Genomic DNA, 20,519 nt, shown 5'->3' on the forward strand with positions numbered 1-20,519 from the left:
TTCAAAAATGTAGGGTTCAAAATCATCCAACATCATTGTTTTACCTTTTTTTGTAAAGGGCGTTTGTCTTTCTTTGCACGTTCGCTTTGTAAACACTGGGTTGTTACTTCCACCTACATCACGAATACGTGATTACACAATATGTGAGGTCAAGCTAGTGCAGTGGTTCCCAAACTGGGGGACGCGACCCCTGGGGGGACGTGGAGTTATGATACGGGGGCTGCGGCAAGGCTAGTGTACAGTCAGCCGTTTTTTATAGAGATTCGAAAGAGATAAACGGCTGAAAATATCTGCCGCGCCGCCCGGCAGTATTCAGCGCGCACCGCTCAATGTGTGACGTTCCACTTAATATTCCGCTCTATAAATGTGCGTTCCGTTGAGTTGCTCACGGCCCATATGAATGCTCCACTCATATACCGCTTATGCTCAACGGAAAAGCAAAGTCCGCTCAAACAACTCACCGACAGAAAATGTCTATGTATACTTGTTGCTGTTCCTGCAATAGTGTCCCATACTGTGCTGTAACATGCTGTACACTGTAAAAAAACAATTTGTGGAGTCAACTTAAAATAATTTGTAACCTGGCTGCCTTACAATCTTAAGTTCAGTCAACTCAAAAAAAAAAAGTTTATTCAACTTAAAAAGTTGAAAAGTGACAACTTAGATATTTGAGTTGAATCAACTTAAAAATTTAAGGCAGCTGGGTTACTTACCCATCTGTTAAGTTTAGCAAACACAAATATCTAAGTTGTGACACAACTTAACATTTCAAGTTATTTTAGTTGACTGAACTTTTTAAATTTTAAGGCAGCAGGGTAACAAATAATTTTAATAAACGTGGTTATTTTATCGGCTTGTGATTTTTTTTTACTCTTATATATATATATATATATATATGTATATATGTATTTTTTTATATATATATACAATTATTAAAATTATTGAGTTAAATTAAAATGTCCTACAAAATGACTATATTATGTAATAAAATAATAAATAAATATTACAAAGCAGTTTCAGTTTCGGCTAAGAATTTCATTTTTTTATTCTGCAAAAGGGGGGCTCAGCAGAAAAAAGTTTGGGAACCACTGAGCTAGTGCAAGATGAGAAAATTACCAATTATTTCACTAGATTAGACCCTTATTCCTCAGCTGGAATTGTATAGAGCCCTTTGAAACTGCACTGAATCTGGAATTTGGACATTCAACCCGTTGGGCACCGTTGAAGTCCACTATATGGAGAAAAATCCTGGAATGTTTTCCTCAAAAACTTTAACTTCTTTTAGACTGAAAAAAGAAAGACATGAACATCTTGGATGACATAGGGGTGAGTAATTAACAGGAATTTTTTATTCTGAAAGTAAACTAATCCTTTGATTGTTCAGTTTTACCCTTGTGAATTCTTTGTGAAGAAAAATGTTATCTGATTTAAAAGGGCAAATCTTTTCCAAAATCATACTGCCGTGATAACAGACATCATAAATCCCAATAGTGCTGTTTTCTGCTTTAAATGAAATGCCAACTGTGTGTACCTTTCAGGTTTGTTTGTCAAACGTGAACAACACGTGTGTTCATGAAATTCAAGCTCTTATTATTGCTACACCCTGCTATTGAGAAACACCTGGAGAGCTTGTTCAGACTGGATAATGTTTGACTCAGAACACAAACACTACAGAAGCAAGCTAAGACTTGTCTGAGTGCTCTCGCAATCTCACTATACTGACGTGAAGATATTCTACAAATCTTATTTAGATTTTTCATGGTTAAAACAAGTAATGTGCTCTGTATTTAATCTGCATTTTAAGGCATATTTAGCATCCTTTTTTATTGAGAACATGTTAGCCCAGTGCAAACCAAAATAAGAAAAGGTAATTAACCAAGCAGCCCTGAAGACAGGCAGTCAAAGCTCGTCTGGATTTACGTTCTCCAGCTGGGGACCCCTCACGACCACCTCTGACCCTCCGGTCCCACAAAGACCAGGGCTGTAGTCTCAGTGAGGCTGTCCATGTGTGGGAATTGCTTCCTGAGAGGGAGTGGTTGAAAAAAGAGAAGAACAAAGAGAAGAACAAAGAACTCTTTGTTGTAATTCCCCAAACCACCCATCATTTAATCTAATGTAGCAAGATACTGTTTCCCCAATGTTAATGTGTTTTTTCAGGGACGATGGTGTAGATTTTAGTTTAGGGTGAGTGTTTCCTGACTTCGTAATTATTACAAGCAGAAATATTGCATAACTCTTTAAGTATTTAAGTTGAATTGCTCATGCAAGCTTTCTACTATAATATAGCTGTTGCAAGGCTTTATAAGAGGACACAAAGATGAGTTCCTGTGACATTACCTGGCAAAATCACCTCCCAGCATTAATCATGGTGAAGTTGTTCTTCTATTACTAATAGTGTCTCAGCCATGAATCAACCTTTGTACAAGGAGTCTCCCTCTCTCCGTCTACTTTTCGCTCTTGTTGTTTTTGTAGCTGTGCAAAGAAAGGTCTTTCTACCTGCTTTAGAAGGAACAATGAATGACTTGCTCCTTTCCTCCATGAGGAATGTTTGCCCGTGAGGGCCAGTAAAGGTAACCTGAATTTAGGGCTTCAGTAGTCAGCAGCTTAGATTTTTATTTGTAAGATCCTGAAGAAATGCCTTTCAACCCTTCAATTAAAATTTGAAGAGGACATCAGATGCAATATTCACTTTTAAATGGCGTTTGCATATAAATGTGTCTTTGCATTCACTCCTTTTTTTTTTAAATTCCCAAGAAGCCTAAACAGTCCCAATTATCAAGCCGTTTTAATTTTCTGAGCAGTGTGATGTCATACTGCTCAAGCCCCGCCTACAACCGTTGACAGACAATGTCTTTTAAGCAATGCAGGTGTTTCGTTGTTAAATGTAAAAGTGAACATAAGAGTCTTCGTTATCTTCCAACATCAGAGCCACTGAGGATACAGTAGATTCATTTTGTTTTTGATGGTGATGTGCCACTAAATATACAAAAAATGGAAGGGAGGGGTGGAGTGAGCAGTAGCTCATTATCATTTAAAGAGACATGCACCGAAAAAGGTCAATGTGAAATAAGGTGTTGTTTTACATGACCATTGAAGAATTTTAATCAAAGTATTTTGCAGACATTTAAAGACCCTAAAGAATCATACCAACTTGTGGAAAATGGGCATCCAATGTCCCCTTTAAATGTTCTGTTCACTATAAAAAATGACCATGAATTTAACGGTAAAAGACTGTAAAAATGCTACAGTAAAAACCTGTTAAATGGCTAACGGTAAGTTTCCCTAATATATGGTAAAAAATTGTATTGGACATTGCATGTAATTTTACGGTAGTATACTGTTTTCAGAGGTGGAAAAAGAATGTAAAATTTACAGTAAATAACCGTAAATTATACATTCCCAGAATTCCCTGTATTACTTGATTTGATGTTTTTTGTTGTTGTTGTTTAAATAGCTATTTCTTTTTCATTTTTTCTTATCAGTTTTGTACATTAGGGTTATATGTTACATCTGTTGTTGTGAAATTAATGTTTATTGCATTATTTCAGTTTCATGTGTGTTACCATAAAGGTTAGGGTTAGGACCTTCTATATATGTTAATATTTAAAAACTGCTTGTGATGGACTTTGGTTCATCATGCGACTTTCTCATCAGCACCTGCTTTGGTGGTTGTCAGTGTATTACAAGGATACAAAACAGATTTCAGTACTTCAGTAGGTTGGTACATCAACATTATGTCAGTTAATAAAATTACAGTATTTAACTGTAAATTTAAGTTAAAACTGTAAACCTAAAATGTTGCTACTGTATTTTTATGGTAAAATTCTGGCAACCACAGCTGCCGTTTTTTAACCGTAAATTTTACAGATTTTTTTTTTACAGTGTTGACTCACTTATATGTCTAAGCAAGTTGTTTATACTCATTGGAAATTTGATATATTATCTGTCTGAACAGATTAGCCGTTTACCAGTTGTATATTCTAAATCAATTGCATAATGTCTAAACCTTTAAAGGACCCAGATTAGTCACAGTACTTGCATCAGTAATGAACCACTGACTCATGCTATTGATTTAGCTATGCTAGCAGACAAGCGCTCTCACTATTTTCCACAGAATATGTTAAATGATTTTCAGAGTCATCAAAAAGTCTGGATGAATGGTCAGCGTTTGACTAATGGCATCTAAGATGCCAAATTAATCAGTCTTACACACAATTCTGTCACAGCTAAAGATAACAAATGACGCTCGGCACAAAAACATGTCCAGTGGGGGAAAAAGAATGGTTGGAAAAGCCTTTCGAATTAGCAGCTCAGATAGTTTTGAGCCAAACAAATAGACTGTTCATTTGTAAACAATGTAAAAAAAATGTAAAAAAAATGTAAAAAATGTAAAAAATACAATGTAAAAAAAAGCTTGCAGATTGTACTTTTTAACTGAAGAGGGAATTAAAAGAAGTGTTGGGTAACACTAGTATAGGGAACATTTCTTACTATTCTCTAGTTGCTTATAAGCATGCCTATTTATAACATATTTACTATTTATTAGTACTTATGAAGCACATATTCTGCATGACCATATTCTACATCCCAAATCCAATACCTATACTTAACTACAAAAGCAAATTAGTAGTTTACTGAGGCAAAAGTCATAGTTAATGGATTATTAATATCGATTAATTGTCCAATTATCTAATCTAATGAATGATCTTACAAATGATAAGATATACAAAAAGGTACAAAAGCTGTCACTGGGCTTTCAAAAGGTGTATCTTTATACCTTATTTACCCCTAAAAGATGAATATTGGTACCTTAATGGTAATAGAACTTAAAATGTACATATTGGTGCCTATATTTTTCATATTAAACCCTAAATGATACATAAGAGCTGCCCCAGTGACAGCTTGAGTGTACGGATATGACAGTGTCTGAAATATAATCTGGATGCAGAATGATTACATTGTTAATCTTTGTACAAAGAAACAAACAACTGTGAACTGTACAGCTCGGAGCAGAAGAAACAACTGCTAACCGTGACCAACAAAAACAGGAAAAACCACAAGAGAGCCAATTGATCCCTGTGACGATGTAATCTGTGCTCATGGACGCAAGATGGCATGACAGATGTTGACCACAGAAGACCTTTCTTGACAGAACAATCACTAGTAGAATGGAAGACAACTGTATAATAACTTTTCTGTGGTGAAGAGATGTGGAAAGAAGTATAAACAGAAGCATGTGGTGTCGTATTATATACAAAAAAGTTGTAAATTTGAGAAATCAAATAGGAATTTAATTTTGACATCACACACGTCCAAAGAAGACTTTCAGTAAGTTTCTATGCCTGTCCAACAAAATGTATTTATTTTATAATACATTGTTGTATTCAATGACATGTTTTTACAAGTTGCTTGTCTTGTCTAAATTTATTTTGTTGAACATGGATGAAGTGTTATCTGTGGCTTTAGAGGAAGTACAGAGTTTCACATTCAGTGCGTTCTTGTGAATAGTTTCCCCCACTGAAACCCTACGATTCTCTCAAGACAGCTGGAGTGTGACCAGATGGACCGGTTGCCATGTCAACCTCTTGATTCCCTCTCACTCTTGTGAAAGTGGGCTGATCATAAACAAAGCTGTATGTCATTACGTGATCCTTCTGCCTCTCTCTCACATTTCAGCTGATGGGAATCATGTTGGTCAATATGAATGAATGCCACTCGTGGGTCAATCACCTGCATGCACCACTTATTTGAAAACAGATTTTTAAGTCATTTATATACACTACCATTCAAACATTTTTAAAAGAAATTATTTTTTTAGTCTGCAAGGATGAATTAAAATGATCAAATGACTGTAAACACATTTATGTCGTTACAAAAGATTTCTATTTCAAGTAAATGCTGTTTTTTTTATTTTGAAAAATGTCACTGTTTCCACAAGAATATTAAGTAGCACATTTTTAACCACTGATAATAATAAGAAAAGCACATTAGTAAAATAGAATTCAGCATAATAGAATGATTTCTGAAGGATCATGTGACACTGAAGATTGGAGTAATGGCTGTTGAAAATTCAGCTTTTTAAAATTAAAAGTTACATTTAAAGGAGAAGCCCACTTCCAGAACAAAAACTGACAGATAATGTACTCACCCCCCTTGTCATCCAAGATGTTCATGTCTTTCTTCAGTCGTAAAGAAATTATGTTTTTGGAGGAAAACATTTTAGCATGTTTCTCCGTATAGTGGACTTGTATGGCGCCCTGAGTTTCCAAAATTTCAACTTCCAAAATGTAGTTTAAATGCGGCTTCAAGCAATCCCAAATGTGGTTGTAAACGATCCCAGCTGAGGAAGAAGGGTCTTATCTAGCGAAACAATCAGTTCAAAAAAATAATACAATTTATATACTTTTTAATGTCAAATGTTCGTCTTGTCTTACTTTGCCTGGACTGTTTTTGTTCCTGTTCATGACAGTTATGGTATGTCGAAAAACTCCAATCTCATGTTTTCCCTCAACCTCAAAAACTTCCTATATGGCTGTTTTACCTTTTTTGTTGAGAGTGTTTGATATTCTTTGCATGTTCACTTCTGCACTGATGTGGGATGATTTTGAAATGATTTTTGAAGTTAAGGGAGAAAATATGATTGGAGTTTTTTGACATACCCTAACTGTCTTGAGCCAGAATACACAGAGTTCAGGCAGAGCAAGACAAGATGAGTGTTTGCAATTAAAAAGTATTTAAATTGTTTTTTTTTTTTTTAATGAAAATAACTGATTGTTACGCTTGATAAGACCCTTTCTTACTCAGCTGGGATCGTTTACAACCGCATTTGGGATTGTTTGAAGCTACATTTAAACTGCATTTTGGAAGTTCAAAATATGCATGTTTTACTGTATTAGCTGAATAAATGCAGCCTAGGTAAGCATTACCGAAAAACTTTACGTTTTTTTCATCCTGTACATGTGGAAATGTGGTGAATAGTGAGCCAGGAGCAGCTTTTAAGGTGTTAGTGCTGACTTCAGAGACATTCATGTTGAGAAACATTAGCACGTCCTGTAGCTGAAATGAACTGATCATTTATTTTAGGTGATTTCTTAAAAGACAGAGGTGAGGCTTATGTGAAGGATGCAATTTCTACACATACTTTGTGTTCTAAAGTCATTTTAAATATTTTATGTCGTGGATGAAGAAATCCCATATCATCTTTATTACTTACAACATCTCTCTTCCCCGTTAAAACAATTAAATACTTTTGTATCAAAGTGTCTTGTCTTGCGTGCTTGCACTGCTTTTCACTCAATTTGCACCATGCTGTGAGGTCATGTGGAAAAGTTTAGATGGAGATAATGAGGCAGACTGATCCAGCGCAGTCATTAATCATGCATTTATAACTGAGTTTGTGGAGACGTGACGCATTGTGGCTCCATGCCAGTTGGTCACCAAACATCTAGTTTACAGAGTCATGCTTAAGTTTTAATACCAGACGTGGTTATAAATTAAGCAACACATATATATAAAAAAGACAATTCAGTTGGTTATGGTATATTATGGACCATATGCTAATGCAATAATTAAAAACCTACTAACATTTTATTGACATCTATTGCCATTTTCAGAGGACAAAACAACAAAAAACATTCTTCTATTTATTAGGTGTTTGTAAAAAGGTTTTGAAATCGTTTGATTCAGATCTGTGGGATGCGCAAATAGTGTTTAACCAAGCTCTTCTTAGAAGAACAGCAGTGCTCAGCAGTTCAGCCCACACACTAAGTATAACAAGGAGTCAACACTTTTGAAGGAGAACAAGCAATGACTATAATGTTTCTTTTTCTTTGCAGTGTTAATGTCTGTCTTATAATTTTCTAATAAATAGTAACTCTCTTATTTAAGGTCTGATAATTGTTAGAAATTAAATATGGAGCCAGCACACAAAACTGTTTAACTGTGATGTTTTGTTCTAGTCATTTTGATCCAGAGAAGATTTTCTGTTCCCTTGAAATGCTAGTTAATGTTATTTCTTTGGACTAAATGACGTTATTCACACAGAGCATAACAATGCAAGTTTGTATTATGCAGTTATGAGGGGAAAAAAAAGTCTGAACTGCGAGGAAAAAAAAAACAGAATTGTGTTTGTGTATCACATAGTTATAAAGAAAAAAAGTCAGAATTGCGAGTTTGTATCATGCAGTTCTGAGGGGGTGGGGGGCGGAGTCAAGGTTGCGAAAAAAAGTCAGAAATGTGAGTTTGTACCACAGAGTTCTGAGGAAAATGTCAGAATTAAAGTATGAATTGTGAGTTTGTATCACGCAGTTTTAAAAAAAAGGACAATGAAATCAAACGTCTTTAATATATTCCAAACGGGTAAATCTACAAGCAGGACAGGAACACATATACACATAAACAAGACCGGACGACAAACACTGAACCAAAACCAACTTATAAAGACAGGTGATTACAATGAACTTAATTAAGACACAGGTGACAAAAGGTTAACTAATAATGACATAACAAGGGCAGGAACAGGAAAATCATATATGGGTGCATGAGGGAAAAACCAATACAAATAGCCCAGGGGTGTGACAGTTTGTATCATGCAGTTCTGAGAAAAAACTCAGAATTGCGAGACAAAAGTTAGAATTGCAAGCAAAAAGCCAGAATTGTAAGTTTGTATCATGCAGTTCTAAAGAAAAAAATCAGAATTGTGAGTTTATATCATGCAGTTCTAAAAAAAAAAAGTCAGAATTGTAAGAAAAAAGTCAGAATTGTGAGTTTGTATCATGCAGTTCTAAAAAAAAGTCGGAATTGTGAGTTTGTATCATGCACTTCTGAAGAAAAAAAGTCAGAATTGTGAGAAAAAAAGTCAGAATTGTGAGTTTGTATCATGCAGTTCTAAAGAAAAAAGTCAGAATTGTTTTTATCATGCAGTTCTAAAAAAAATTCAGAGCTGTGAGTTCATGTCATGCAATTCTAAAAAAAAGTCAGAAATGCAAGAAAAAAAGTCAGAATTGCGAGATGTAAACTTTATTTTTTAAATTCAGTGGTAGAAACACCTTCCATAATATAGAGAGCCCAGAATTCCGTCTTTTACCTTTAAATAAACAACAGTCTTCTTTGAAGTACTGTTCTTTATTGAACATTTATATATTTTATATATAAATTTGAAAATGTATAGTTGCATGTAATGCAGCCGTACTTGACATTTCTACTACAAAAACAGACCAAGAATGATATACTATTTTTTAATTCTGTCTTATAATAAAATGAAAATCATTTCAAACCTTTAAATCACTTATTACACAATAAGTGTAAATGAAAATCCTGACTTGCTCTTTGATGTTTCAAATTCATCTTAGTCATTCGTTTTTGTATTTCTTTAAAGCTCAGGCTTTTTGAGCTTAACGATTGATTACATTTTTCCAGGATGTCGTGTCATGGCTCTGTCTTCCTCTCATGGATTAGTGTGACTTATAAGGCCGGTTTGTTTACTCAACCATGCGTAGGTTCGTAGAACTTTAACCTTTGACCTGTGACACTTTTCACAAAAAGCCTTCGCCCGAGCAAATAGTGCTGCTTGGCCTTCAACCCCCAAGTAAGTGGCATTTTTGTGCAGATCTCTGACCATCCCCCTCCTCAACTCAAATCCAGACTTTATAGTTCCAAGAAGAAGCTGAAATGGGCAATGAACACTAACTTTAGGCATGTGGCTCTGAATGACTGTGGTGAGCTCAGGGCAAGACAACCAGAAGAGCCTGTTAATGACAGGTAGTCATGATGATCATTATACTGTATCTGTTATGTTACGTAACACATTATACTGGTCTACTTAAATTATTAAACCGTTCACAACCACAACTATGTAGGCTAATAGAGTAGAAAGACAGGTTTTCTGTGTTTGTTTTAAATATTACTATTTAAATATTACAAACTTACTATTTATCAAATAATCCTGAATAGTATGTATCATGTTAAGCAGCACAACTGTCTTCAACATTTAAGAAATGTTTCTTGAGCAGCAAATCAGCATATTAGAATGATTTCTGAAGGATCATGTGACATTGAAGACTGAAGTAATGGCTGCTGAAAATTCAGCTTTGTCATCACAGGAATACATTATGTTTGAAATAAACGAACATAGAACAATAGAAATGAATTATTTTAAACAGAAATAGGAAATGGACATACAAGGCATTTGGTACAAAGCATATGATCATTAAAAATTGTGCAGTTTTGACTATATACCAGGGTAATCATTTAATAACAAGCAGGACCAGCACAACCTCTAGCTGGATTGATTGGTTTGGTGCTTTCCACATAATGAGTAATGAGTTTATATTAATGAATGAAAGAGGTAAAAAAAGTTCTTGTTAAACAATGAATCAATTCAGGAACATTTAAGGGTATATACACAATTGTGCCACGTAGAGTTCAGAAATACTGTGTGGGAAAATACTATGTGCTATAAAAAATAAACTCATAGCAAAGCAAAAACATGGTGTTGCTGAGTTTGATTCAGGAGCACATGAGGAACAAGAACAGAAGAGAGTCAGATAGGGTGGGAGAGAGAAAGAGAGAGGGGGAACAATAGAGAGCAGGGCAACAGAAAGTCGCTCCATTTCCATCTGAAAGGAGTTCCCCAGCTTGGGCTGCTGGGAATTGAAGACGGAAATCATTTTCACTTCAGTGGCCGTCTCACGTTCACAAGGAAAGTGGAGGTGGCATCGAAATGTCTGCTTATGAAGGAAAGTAGCTGTACGAAACAAGACACAAAGTCCTAATAGAAATTATCTATCAATGAACAGTTCATGAGATAAGATTTAAAGGTGACATATTATGCCCCTTTTCACAAGATGTAAAATAAGTCTCTGATGTCCCCAGAGTGTGTATGTGAATTTTTAGCTCAAAATACCCGACAGATCATTTTTTATAGCTTGTAAAAATGACCACATTTAGGGTATTAGCCAAAACGAACCATTTTTGTGTTTGTCCCTTTAAATGCAAATGAGCTGGTGCTCCCAGCCCCCTTTTCAGCAGAGGGTGGAGCTTCAAGAGCTGGCAAAATCAAAACAAGACAATCTTGCGCACTGAAAATATCAGAAACTCCTAGTAGCAGTGTTCAGCCTTATGTGTTTAAACCGGAATTGGTTTAAAAGTCAGTCATCTGATTGTACTATGCATAAGAAATATGCATTTATGAATTACACCAACAAGGAGCACAGCGCAGTAAAAATAATGACGTAGCTGGTTTCATGGTGCCATTGCGTGCTATCACAAACTTTATAAGTCCCACTTGTGATTATGAGCTTGACGAATTCAAGCGGTTGACTTCACATTGGTTTCATATGCGGTTTTTAACTACCACATTCCTATTCATGATCATTCTGGTAGCATGTGAAGGCAGCATCAGTGAAAACAGGTAGCTTTAACAAAATTAGCCTTACAGAGTGCCAAGAAGCTCTTTCAGAAAGACAATCTGGAAAACAAATGCGTGATACTTACTTTTTTTGGAGATGATGTTCACATTGGAAACATTGGTATTGATTTCTAAACATATAGGGGACTGATTTTTTTCTGGGACATTTAATTCAGAAATAAAATTTAACCACAGTGTCCTCAGCCACTTAGACAGAGGAAGTCTATGGAGACTCCCGTGTTCGTCAAAACGTTCTCACTCCCAACTCGTCACATATCGACGAGTGGTCAGGACCCTTTGGCGTCATTTTTCAACGAGTAGGGGGGGAGGACCCATTGTTTTCAGTTGTTTGTCTTAATTTAATGGTTTGCATGCATCTATAAAAATATAAATTATTTTATATAAATGTATACTTTAAATGGAGCACCTAACCCCATCCCTACCCTAAACCACCCGCTTCTGAACAATATAAAACATGCAACTGGCTAATATAAGTACAGTCACAGGTATTTATTGCAAAAACTGACCATAAACAAGCAGTATAAAAGCATTACAAACAAGCCTTGTTGCATTCCAAGTCTTCAGAAGCCATAGGATATCCTCGCTGAAAATGATCCCACTCTGTTAACGCGCTCATGTCTCATTCAAAAAGATACTCCTGAACTTTAGCATGACGCAATCAGTCACGAGACACATAAGACCCAATGGCATTTCACAACAGCATGACGCAATCGGTCACGAGACACCCAGGAGCCAATAGCATTTCACAACCAAGGCTCGCTTCTTCTGGCAGCATTTTTTGAATTCACGCACAAAAAGACTGCAGCAGCACACAGAACGGCGGACAGAGATGGCGATCGCATTTATTCTTCTCACAAATTAATCGTTTTGCTTCGGAACCCTTGGAATATTAATACTTTTTGAATAAATTATGAATATAGTTGTATCCGCCTGTATCTGCCTGTGTTTTGTTGACAAATGGTTAGGTTTAGGGGCAGGAGTTGGGTTAAATGTGTAAATAGTGTAATATAAATGAAACTGTTTTGACAGTTTGCAATGAAAAAAATAAAAATAAAAATCACACCCCAACATATATGCATTAATAGCAATATTATTACCCAATATGCCTCTCGCATTAGCGCATTAACGCCAAGGGTTTCTTATGTAAAGTACTGGAGGACACTGCACACTGAAAAATGACGCTAAAGGGGTACCCTGAGCGTCAAGAACTGAAGCCAAATGGGTCCTGCCCAAGAATTGGGAGTGAGAACATGTTGGTTCGTTGGTGCATCCCAAAACACAACACTTGCGATGCCTCTTTTGGTGCTGACATTGTATATCTCCAGCAGCTACAGTAAGAAAACAGTAATGGCGGACTGCTGCTTCTCAATCAGGACTGTGTCTGTGCTTATATGGCAGGGATTTCTCCCAACGATGACATGTAGGGAGAATCTGAAATTGCTTGTTCTGCGAGACCTGTTGTTCTGTTTATGATTTATTGGGATTATAAAAAAATGAGTAGGTGGATTTTTACCTTTATAGGCTTAGGCCGTGTCACCAGTCCTGTCCAGTCTGCCTGCCACCAGAGGTCGCCTTGCCACCATATTTATTGACTTTCACACTACACAGACTGTTGCACTACACCCTGGACTACATTTCCCATGCTCCACTTCACCCATTACGCATACAGCTGCAGCCAATCACACACAGTATAAATACAAGGTCATTCTGGGTCTAGTATTCTAGCAATGAGTCGCAAAGTGGGTGGACGGGACAGGACTGGTGACAGGCTGGTTGTTTTCACACACTGTGGCCACACAACTGTGTTCAAACACCTTATGAAAGTGATTTATGCATAATAGGTCCCCTTTAAGATGATGCTGCTCTACAGCTTCTTTTGAATTAATATTTAGTGCATGTTCAATACATTAAATTCAGATGACAGAATGTGTGGCAAAATGTTGATTACCAAGTAATTTTGACGATAGCAAAAATCAAGGTTGCTTACAATGAAAATGCTTACATTAACCTTCTGTTAAAACTGTATTGTTTGAGCTGTACAGATAAAGGCTCATCATTTTTGTTTTAGTCATTACGCCATAGTAACAAAATTCTAAAATTGGATAAACTGCAGAAAAGATTAGTAAGCGTGTTTTTCCCACTTAAATCCTGTTAACATGCATATTGTTTATATCTTGTGGCTAAAAAGAGAGTATTTTAATGTTCACGGATTGGCCTCATTAACTTCCAATGAGTGCCTCACTGTAACCCAGATTTTTGCTTTATTTCTTTTCTTTTTTTAAAAAAAGAAGGGTCATACATCAAAAATATTTTTTCGGTAATCAACATTATTCCAGAAGTGATTTTGATTTAGCTAAGGGCTGAAATATTAGTGTTTTATATTCTGTGTTATCAAATGAACACGTAAATTCAGCTTATCCCAGTGTCCCAAAGTTATAGTTCAGCCTGATCTTACTAAGCACAAACAATTAAATTATTGTATAATGACCTAAAAACATAAAACATTAGAAGAGGTGGGTGTGGGATGTGACCCAGATTTCTCCCCAGAACAAAAAAGTCTGTAGGGTGTAGCTGCCGTTTCACACTTATCAAACATCCATTTGTGGGTTCTGTTACGATGGTACAAAGTCAAGACATAAGAGAAGGAAGCTTTTCAAAAGCCTTTTATGCCTGAAGCATGTACGTAAGATACTATTTCATATCCAGCTTTCTGAATAAAGAATAAAGTCGTGTATCATGAATGGTTTCTGCACTGCAAAGGGCCGTGTGGATCTCCAGCGGTTCAATACTGCTCATGGGTTGCAGTGGTCTGCTGATGTCAAACGCCTGTTTGTTTATTCTGAGTCTGACAGGTGCCCTTTGTCATTAGATTAAAGACCTAATTAATTTGTCTCTACATGACTGCTGGTGCAATGTGATTTAGATTGTTTACACACTTTGTTTCTCATGGATTAATTATGCTGTATTTTGTGGTGTGGGGGTGGGGAGGAGTGTTCCAGAAGCCTCCCTCTGTTCTGCCCAAAGTGAGCAGGAGAGCAAAAGGCATTACTGACTCCAAACTTTTGAAAGGTAATAATAGCTTAAATGATTAGTTTACTCTTGAATTAAAATTTATCAATAATTTACTCACCCCCAAGTCATTTTTTTAAAAGCATTTTTCTCCATATAGTGGACTTCAATGGGGATCAATGGATTGAAGGTCCAATTTGCAATTTCAGTGCAGCTTCAAAAAACTCTACAGGATCCCAGCCGAAGGAATAAGGGTCTTCTAAGGACTTCTAAGGATCTAGTGAAAAGATTGATCTTCTTTTTTTTTTTTTTAAATACAAATTTGTAACTTTTTAACCACAAAAGCTCTGTGATGTGCATCTGTGAGTTGCGGTTAAAAAGTATATCATTTTATTTATTTATTTTTTTTAGAAAATGACCAATTGTTTCGCTAGATTAAACCCTTATTCCTTGGCTGGGATTGTGTCTTATCTAGTAAAAGATCGGTCATTTTCTAAAAAAATACGAATTTATATACTTTTTAACCACAAATGCTCATCTTGCACTAGTTTTGCAATGCACACCCATGATTTGTGGTTAAAAAGTATATAAATATATATTTGTTTCGCTATATAAAACCCTTATTCCTTGGCTGGGATTGTGTAGAGCCCTTTAAAGCTGCCCTGAAATTCCAGTTTGGACCTTTAGCCAGTTTTAACTACATCCCATTGAAGTCCAGTATATGGAGAAAAAATTGTTTGTTTTCCTCAAAAACCTTGGAATGTTTTCCTCAAAAAAACTTTATTTTTGACTGAAGAAAGAAAGACATGAACATCTTGGATGACATAGGAGTGAGTAAATTATCAGGAAATTTTCATTCTGGAGTGAACTAAACCTTTAGGAGTTGTGATGTGATCTAAAGGCATTGTAAAAGCTTCATCTTTAGGAGTTAGTGCAGAGTTTACTGAAGTTTTTTCACTTCAGATAATCTGATAAATGTCTCTCTTACACTATTGAATGATAAATAAGCACTGTACAACATCTACACAGAATCAGACACATCCGCCCCAAGCAAAGTCTGCATGTGCAGCCAAGCATGTTGGGAAAAGAGGTTGACCTGACCCTAAATCCAATGGGAGACTCCCATGTGCAGAGCATGAGAAGTTAATGGACAAAATAAGTGGTTTGAAACCTGTCTTAGGATTGTTAATGCTTTTTTAGACTTTTTGGTAGTGTTTTCTGCAGCTCTACTGACATTTGGTTAAAACCATAATAAACATGTCATTAAGAGACTGTTAGACTGAGTGTTTTTGCACATAGATGCAACTTAATCAGTGCATTGGGAATGTAAACGCTAAATGCCAATAATGCTTCTTGATACCTGAATTGTGTTGAAACTGGCCTGATGGGCATGGCTCAGGGTTTTGGCTCTCATTCTCTACTCTCCCTTGAGAGGGAGGACACAGGCATTGATTGAAGCCATTTATCGAAGGTTTCTTCTTTCGGTTGCGCTATTCCCTCAAGGAACCTGGAGATATCCACCCACAAACCCCTGCCCCCGGCACAGACACTCACCCATTATGTGTCTCTGCCCCCATCCCCCTCTCCAGGGAAATGTAAACAGCTTTCCCCTCCTCCGTAGATTTCTCACTCACATCTCACACTTTTCTTTCTTTCAGGCACCTCCAGTCTGAGCACAATTTACACATATAGGGCCAGAAGTTTTGCATTTGATTGACAGGAGGGCCACATTTGCTTCTCACACTGAGCGGGCTGCTTAATAGCTTTATGCCTTTAAATACACATGCTAACGTGTATATATATGTATAAATTAAACCTTTAAAACAATAACAGCCAACAGAAACCGCAGCTGAGAAAACAGATTATCAGCATGTACTACAGGTGGAGGAACACACACATTTAAAACATGCACACATTCACGAAATCTCAAATATTCTTAAACAATCTTTAGTCCCCGGTTTCACAGACGGTAATCACTAAAATGTAAGTCTGAGCTGTTTCAACTGAAAAAAACTTGCACTAACTGATCTTAAAATATACCAGTGCCTTTGCTTTGTCTCAAGATGCACACCAGTAATGCTTTTTTCTAAGGCATGTTCATGAAAAATTCTTAAATGTCCTAACTGAACTATTGCTTAATCTTGGTTTAGTCTAAGCTATGTCTGTGAAACCAGGCCTAAGTTTCCTCTGATTTGAATAGAGTTTGATATTCATATTATTGTTTGCTTTAGATCATATCCAGAACAACTGCTTGTTCTGTCAACAGTTTTAGTTAAAACACAGTATGCGGAATAGCTGAGAGTGTATGGTAACTTGTAGGACTGCAATGTGGAAACATAAAAATCCCTTGTTGCAATATTTTAAGCTTTTCCTTCTGACTCAGCAGTTGCTAATTTTTGCCACCATTTCTATCTTTGTTAGAGGAAGGTCTTCTATAGTTTAATCATGTGTGACCAAGACAGAATCTGTTAAAAATACATCTCAACACTTTCCGGCAGAAGGTTGTAAGAGATCTGTTAGCACATTTTTTGCAGACCTGTTTCCATCCATATGAAGCTGTGATTAATCCTAACTACAATTGCATTTAAAATATTATACATTTTTGAGTCAATGATCCCTACATCATGGATTCTGTTAAATATGTCATATATTGGATACTGTTATTTTACTATAAACATATAACACAGTACTGAACTTTAACTGAGAGATGTTAGAAATGAGAGGTTAGACTTTATCAGACAAGACAAATGTAAAGATTGCCTTGATGACCTCATTATGGCATCATCTTCTGCTGTCCATTTGGAGGTGCTCAGGGAATTGCCTTCTGTCTCCACAAAAGCCTCATGTGAAACCTGATCTTCATCAAAGTTTCATGCAGAGTGAGGCTCTTATCATCTTGCCTATCAAATCAAAATGAATTACTCTTACCAACTACCCCCAACAGATTTTTTCACAGTTTGTAACAGAAATGCATCATTAAACTCAGTGTGACTTTTTTTTTGATGTATGGGCTTGATGAATGAAGACCATGTTCATAAAAAACAATACAGAATATTATATAATAATTTCCCGGAGATTCAAAATTTTGTTAGAATTCCAAATTTCGCAACTTTTCGCTATACTTGTGGCTGTACCAGCCAGGTTTTTTAAATGGGGGTTTTTGTATAGACTGACCATCTCTTTCCTCTTGGGATGAAACCCTAGAGTTTTATGGGATAGAAAGACACCATTGTCAGCAAGTCTGGAAAGGGGGCTTATTCTCCCAAGCTAATATAACAAAAAGGGCATGGCTATCCAAACACACACTATTTGTAAAAAAAAAAAAAAAAAAAAATTCTGTAAAATGCATGTAGATAAAATTGCAGAAATTAAACCAGTTTGTTAAATTCAAATGTGCTGAAGGTAAAAAACCCAAACTGGTTTAATTGAACAGTGATCTGTCTGTTTCTTTGCCCTCTTTCAGTGTTTACAAAAAATGTGGTAGCTTCTAAACTAACCGTCCTTTAACAAAACCCAAAAAAATTACTGATTCAAGCTTGCGAAACTTCCAATGAACCTACATGGTACAAAAGACAATGCTTGTACAATTTCTTCTGAAAACATACAAAATCTGAGATGAGAGATGCATCCTCAGAAATGTATCCAGCTGCATTCACCTCAAGTAACTTTTACCCTCATATCACCCAGATAAAGAACATGAGATAAGGTGTTTGCTTTAACACACATTTTAATTGAAAAATACTTCAGGATTCATCTTGACTCTGTAATACACTGACAGTCTAATATCTGATCTACAGTGTTGTACACTACTATCTCGGTAAGAAAAAAAGTGCTTAGAGGTGGACTGTATTGCAGGCAACGCCTTGTCCATCACTTGTGTTCTTCAGAGTTCCTGTAAATCTAGACGTCTTCACGAGGTCTCGTACACACTCGGGCCCAGTGAAGTTACAGTAATTTTGTAAATACCAAGGTCCTCAAACCCCATTCTGGGATTTTGAAGCTACAGTTCTCGATAATGTTCTTAAAAGTTCACTCTGTGTTCCATAAGATATCAAGCATTCCATGAAATGTTACAGCGTTTTCACAGTGCTTCAGTAGAGAACTCCTTCAAACGGATGACCAGGCTATGCAAACTAATGGCAGCTTAATCGGGACCAGCCCTTTTATATTAAACAAATCATTTCCATATTTCTTTTTTCTTTTTTGGTTGACCTGCGCCATCACGATCACATGCAACATAAATCCAGCTCGACAACAAACAACCATTCAGATGAATGTCAACAGTGCAACGTTGAAATGGCAAACCCAATGACTCAGGCCATCAGCAATGGAAAAAGGCAGGTGCAAGGCTTCGTAGAGAGTTATCGCTTTTTCTTCTGCTTGAGGCTTTTTCGTCGTTTGACTATCATTTCGTACAGTTTGTCCATGCCTTCGTGAAGCCCCTCGCCGATGATGGCACAGGCCGGCTGGATGTGGTACGTGGTGGCAGGCGTGAGCTCCTGGAGCGCCAGCTGTTTCTCTATATCCGCCACAGACAGAGATTTCGGCAGGTCCTGTTTATTAGCTATGACTAAGAGCGGCGTTCCTTGGTTTTCAGCGAATTTGGTGACTTTATGCAGCTCCGTCTTGGCCTCCTCCAGTCGATCCACGTCTACAGAGTCCACTACATAAATAATGCCATCCGTGCACCTACTGTAAGATTTCCACAAGGGCCGGAGTTTCTCCTGGCCACCAACGTCCCAAAAATGACAGCTTATTCCTTTGGCAGTGCCGTTACTCAGCTTGATTTTTTCCGTGTTGAATCCTATTGTAGGCACGGTGTTGACAAACTCGTTGAATTTCAGTCTGTAAAGGACCGTGGTTTTCCCTGCGGAGTCCAAGCCAAGCATCACTATATGGAGGGACTGAAACGCAGATATGTTGGAGAAACTGTTCCCCATTTTGATCTCCTCGTTAGCAGGGGTAAACCCAATCCAGTCCCCTCGGCACCAGCGATTCGACCAAATTCAGACTGGATGTGATGAAGCGATCATTGCAGTGCGCCTGAGATCAGCTCGGTAAACACTCCTCTATAAGCGGAGAGTCTCCGCAGTAACAGCTCACATCAGCATTCCCACCACAAACTGCAGAAAAAATACCTCCTGACGGTTTGGCGTTTAGTCTCTCCCGGCGCTCGTCCACATTAGCGATGAATCAGTGTGATCAGGAATCTCTTTTAGGCATAAGATGAACGCGTCTACTCATGCGGTGATGGACACAAGCGAATGTATGGTAATGAATGGAAGCCAGCAGTGGCCCTGCAGCAGCTGCTCCTCACACTGAAGAAACTCCGCCCGCATTTCATATGAAAACTGAAAAACAAACCCCTCTTATGGCAAGCCAGCTATTCCTTGAAACTAGCTAGCGTAGATTTTTAAGGTGCAAGTACTTCTTTTTTGAAACACTTGTAAGTAGTCCTGACTGTCTTTTTTCACAAATAAATATTTGTTTCTTAATAATTAGATATTTATTTATGTGTAAAAAAAATAAAATAATCACAATATAATGAAACTAATATATTTAAAAATATGATAATAATTATATCACATATTTATTGTTATGGCAAAGCTATATAGGATCTCCTTCAAAGCTTTTAGAGTTTTTATTTATTCAAATTTTAAAATTAACATTTTAATATTTAAGAAATTAATTTAAATTATTTTATATTTCATCATAACCAGAAAATATTACAAACAAGTATTAATGCCAACCATTGCTAAAGTCCCCTGGCCACTTCGTATGTTTATAAGATTTTTAAACAAAACAAAACTAAACAAACCTTTTTATGGTTTACTTTCACATAAAAATGTGTTGTTCCATCAGTGTTCAATAAATCACATATATATTGCATGTTGTACCCTTGCTGGCCAGTGTTGTACTTGGTAGTTTTGAAATCGTTACTACACTCTGAAATTTGCTGGGTTAAAAACAAAACACAGCTTGTTCTGTCCAAATATTGGACAGAACACACGCTGGGTTATTATTATTATTATTTTTTAAGTCAACTATTGTTAAAAAATTATTATATTGCTGGCCAAAAATG

At 36.6% G+C, this 20,519-nt stretch overlaps 1 protein-coding gene across 1 annotated transcript; it reads right to left on the reverse strand.

The window, feature by feature from the left end:
• Positions 1-18,795: 18,795 nt before the first annotated feature.
• Positions 18,796-19,767, reverse strand: arl4cb (ADP-ribosylation factor-like 4Cb). Its single transcript, XM_051120065.1, has one exon. It carries the CDS (start codon positions 19,375-19,377, stop codon positions 18,799-18,801), a length of 579 nt encoding a protein of 192 aa, XP_050976022.1. The 5' UTR covers positions 19,378-19,767; the 3' UTR covers positions 18,796-18,798.
• Positions 19,768-20,519: the final 752 nt, after the last annotated feature.

Source organism: Labeo rohita, chromosome 9, assembly GCF_022985175.1.
Source record: "Labeo rohita strain BAU-BD-2019 chromosome 9, IGBB_LRoh.1.0, whole genome shotgun sequence".
NCBI lineage: Eukaryota > Metazoa > Chordata > Actinopteri > Cypriniformes > Cyprinidae > Labeo > Labeo rohita.

What these genes read in the sequence shown, in the direction of transcription:
- arl4cb (XM_051120065.1), bottom strand. Translation starts at nt 19,377, where the DNA reads ATGGGGAACAGTTTCTCCAACATATCTGCGTTTCAGTCCCTCCATATA.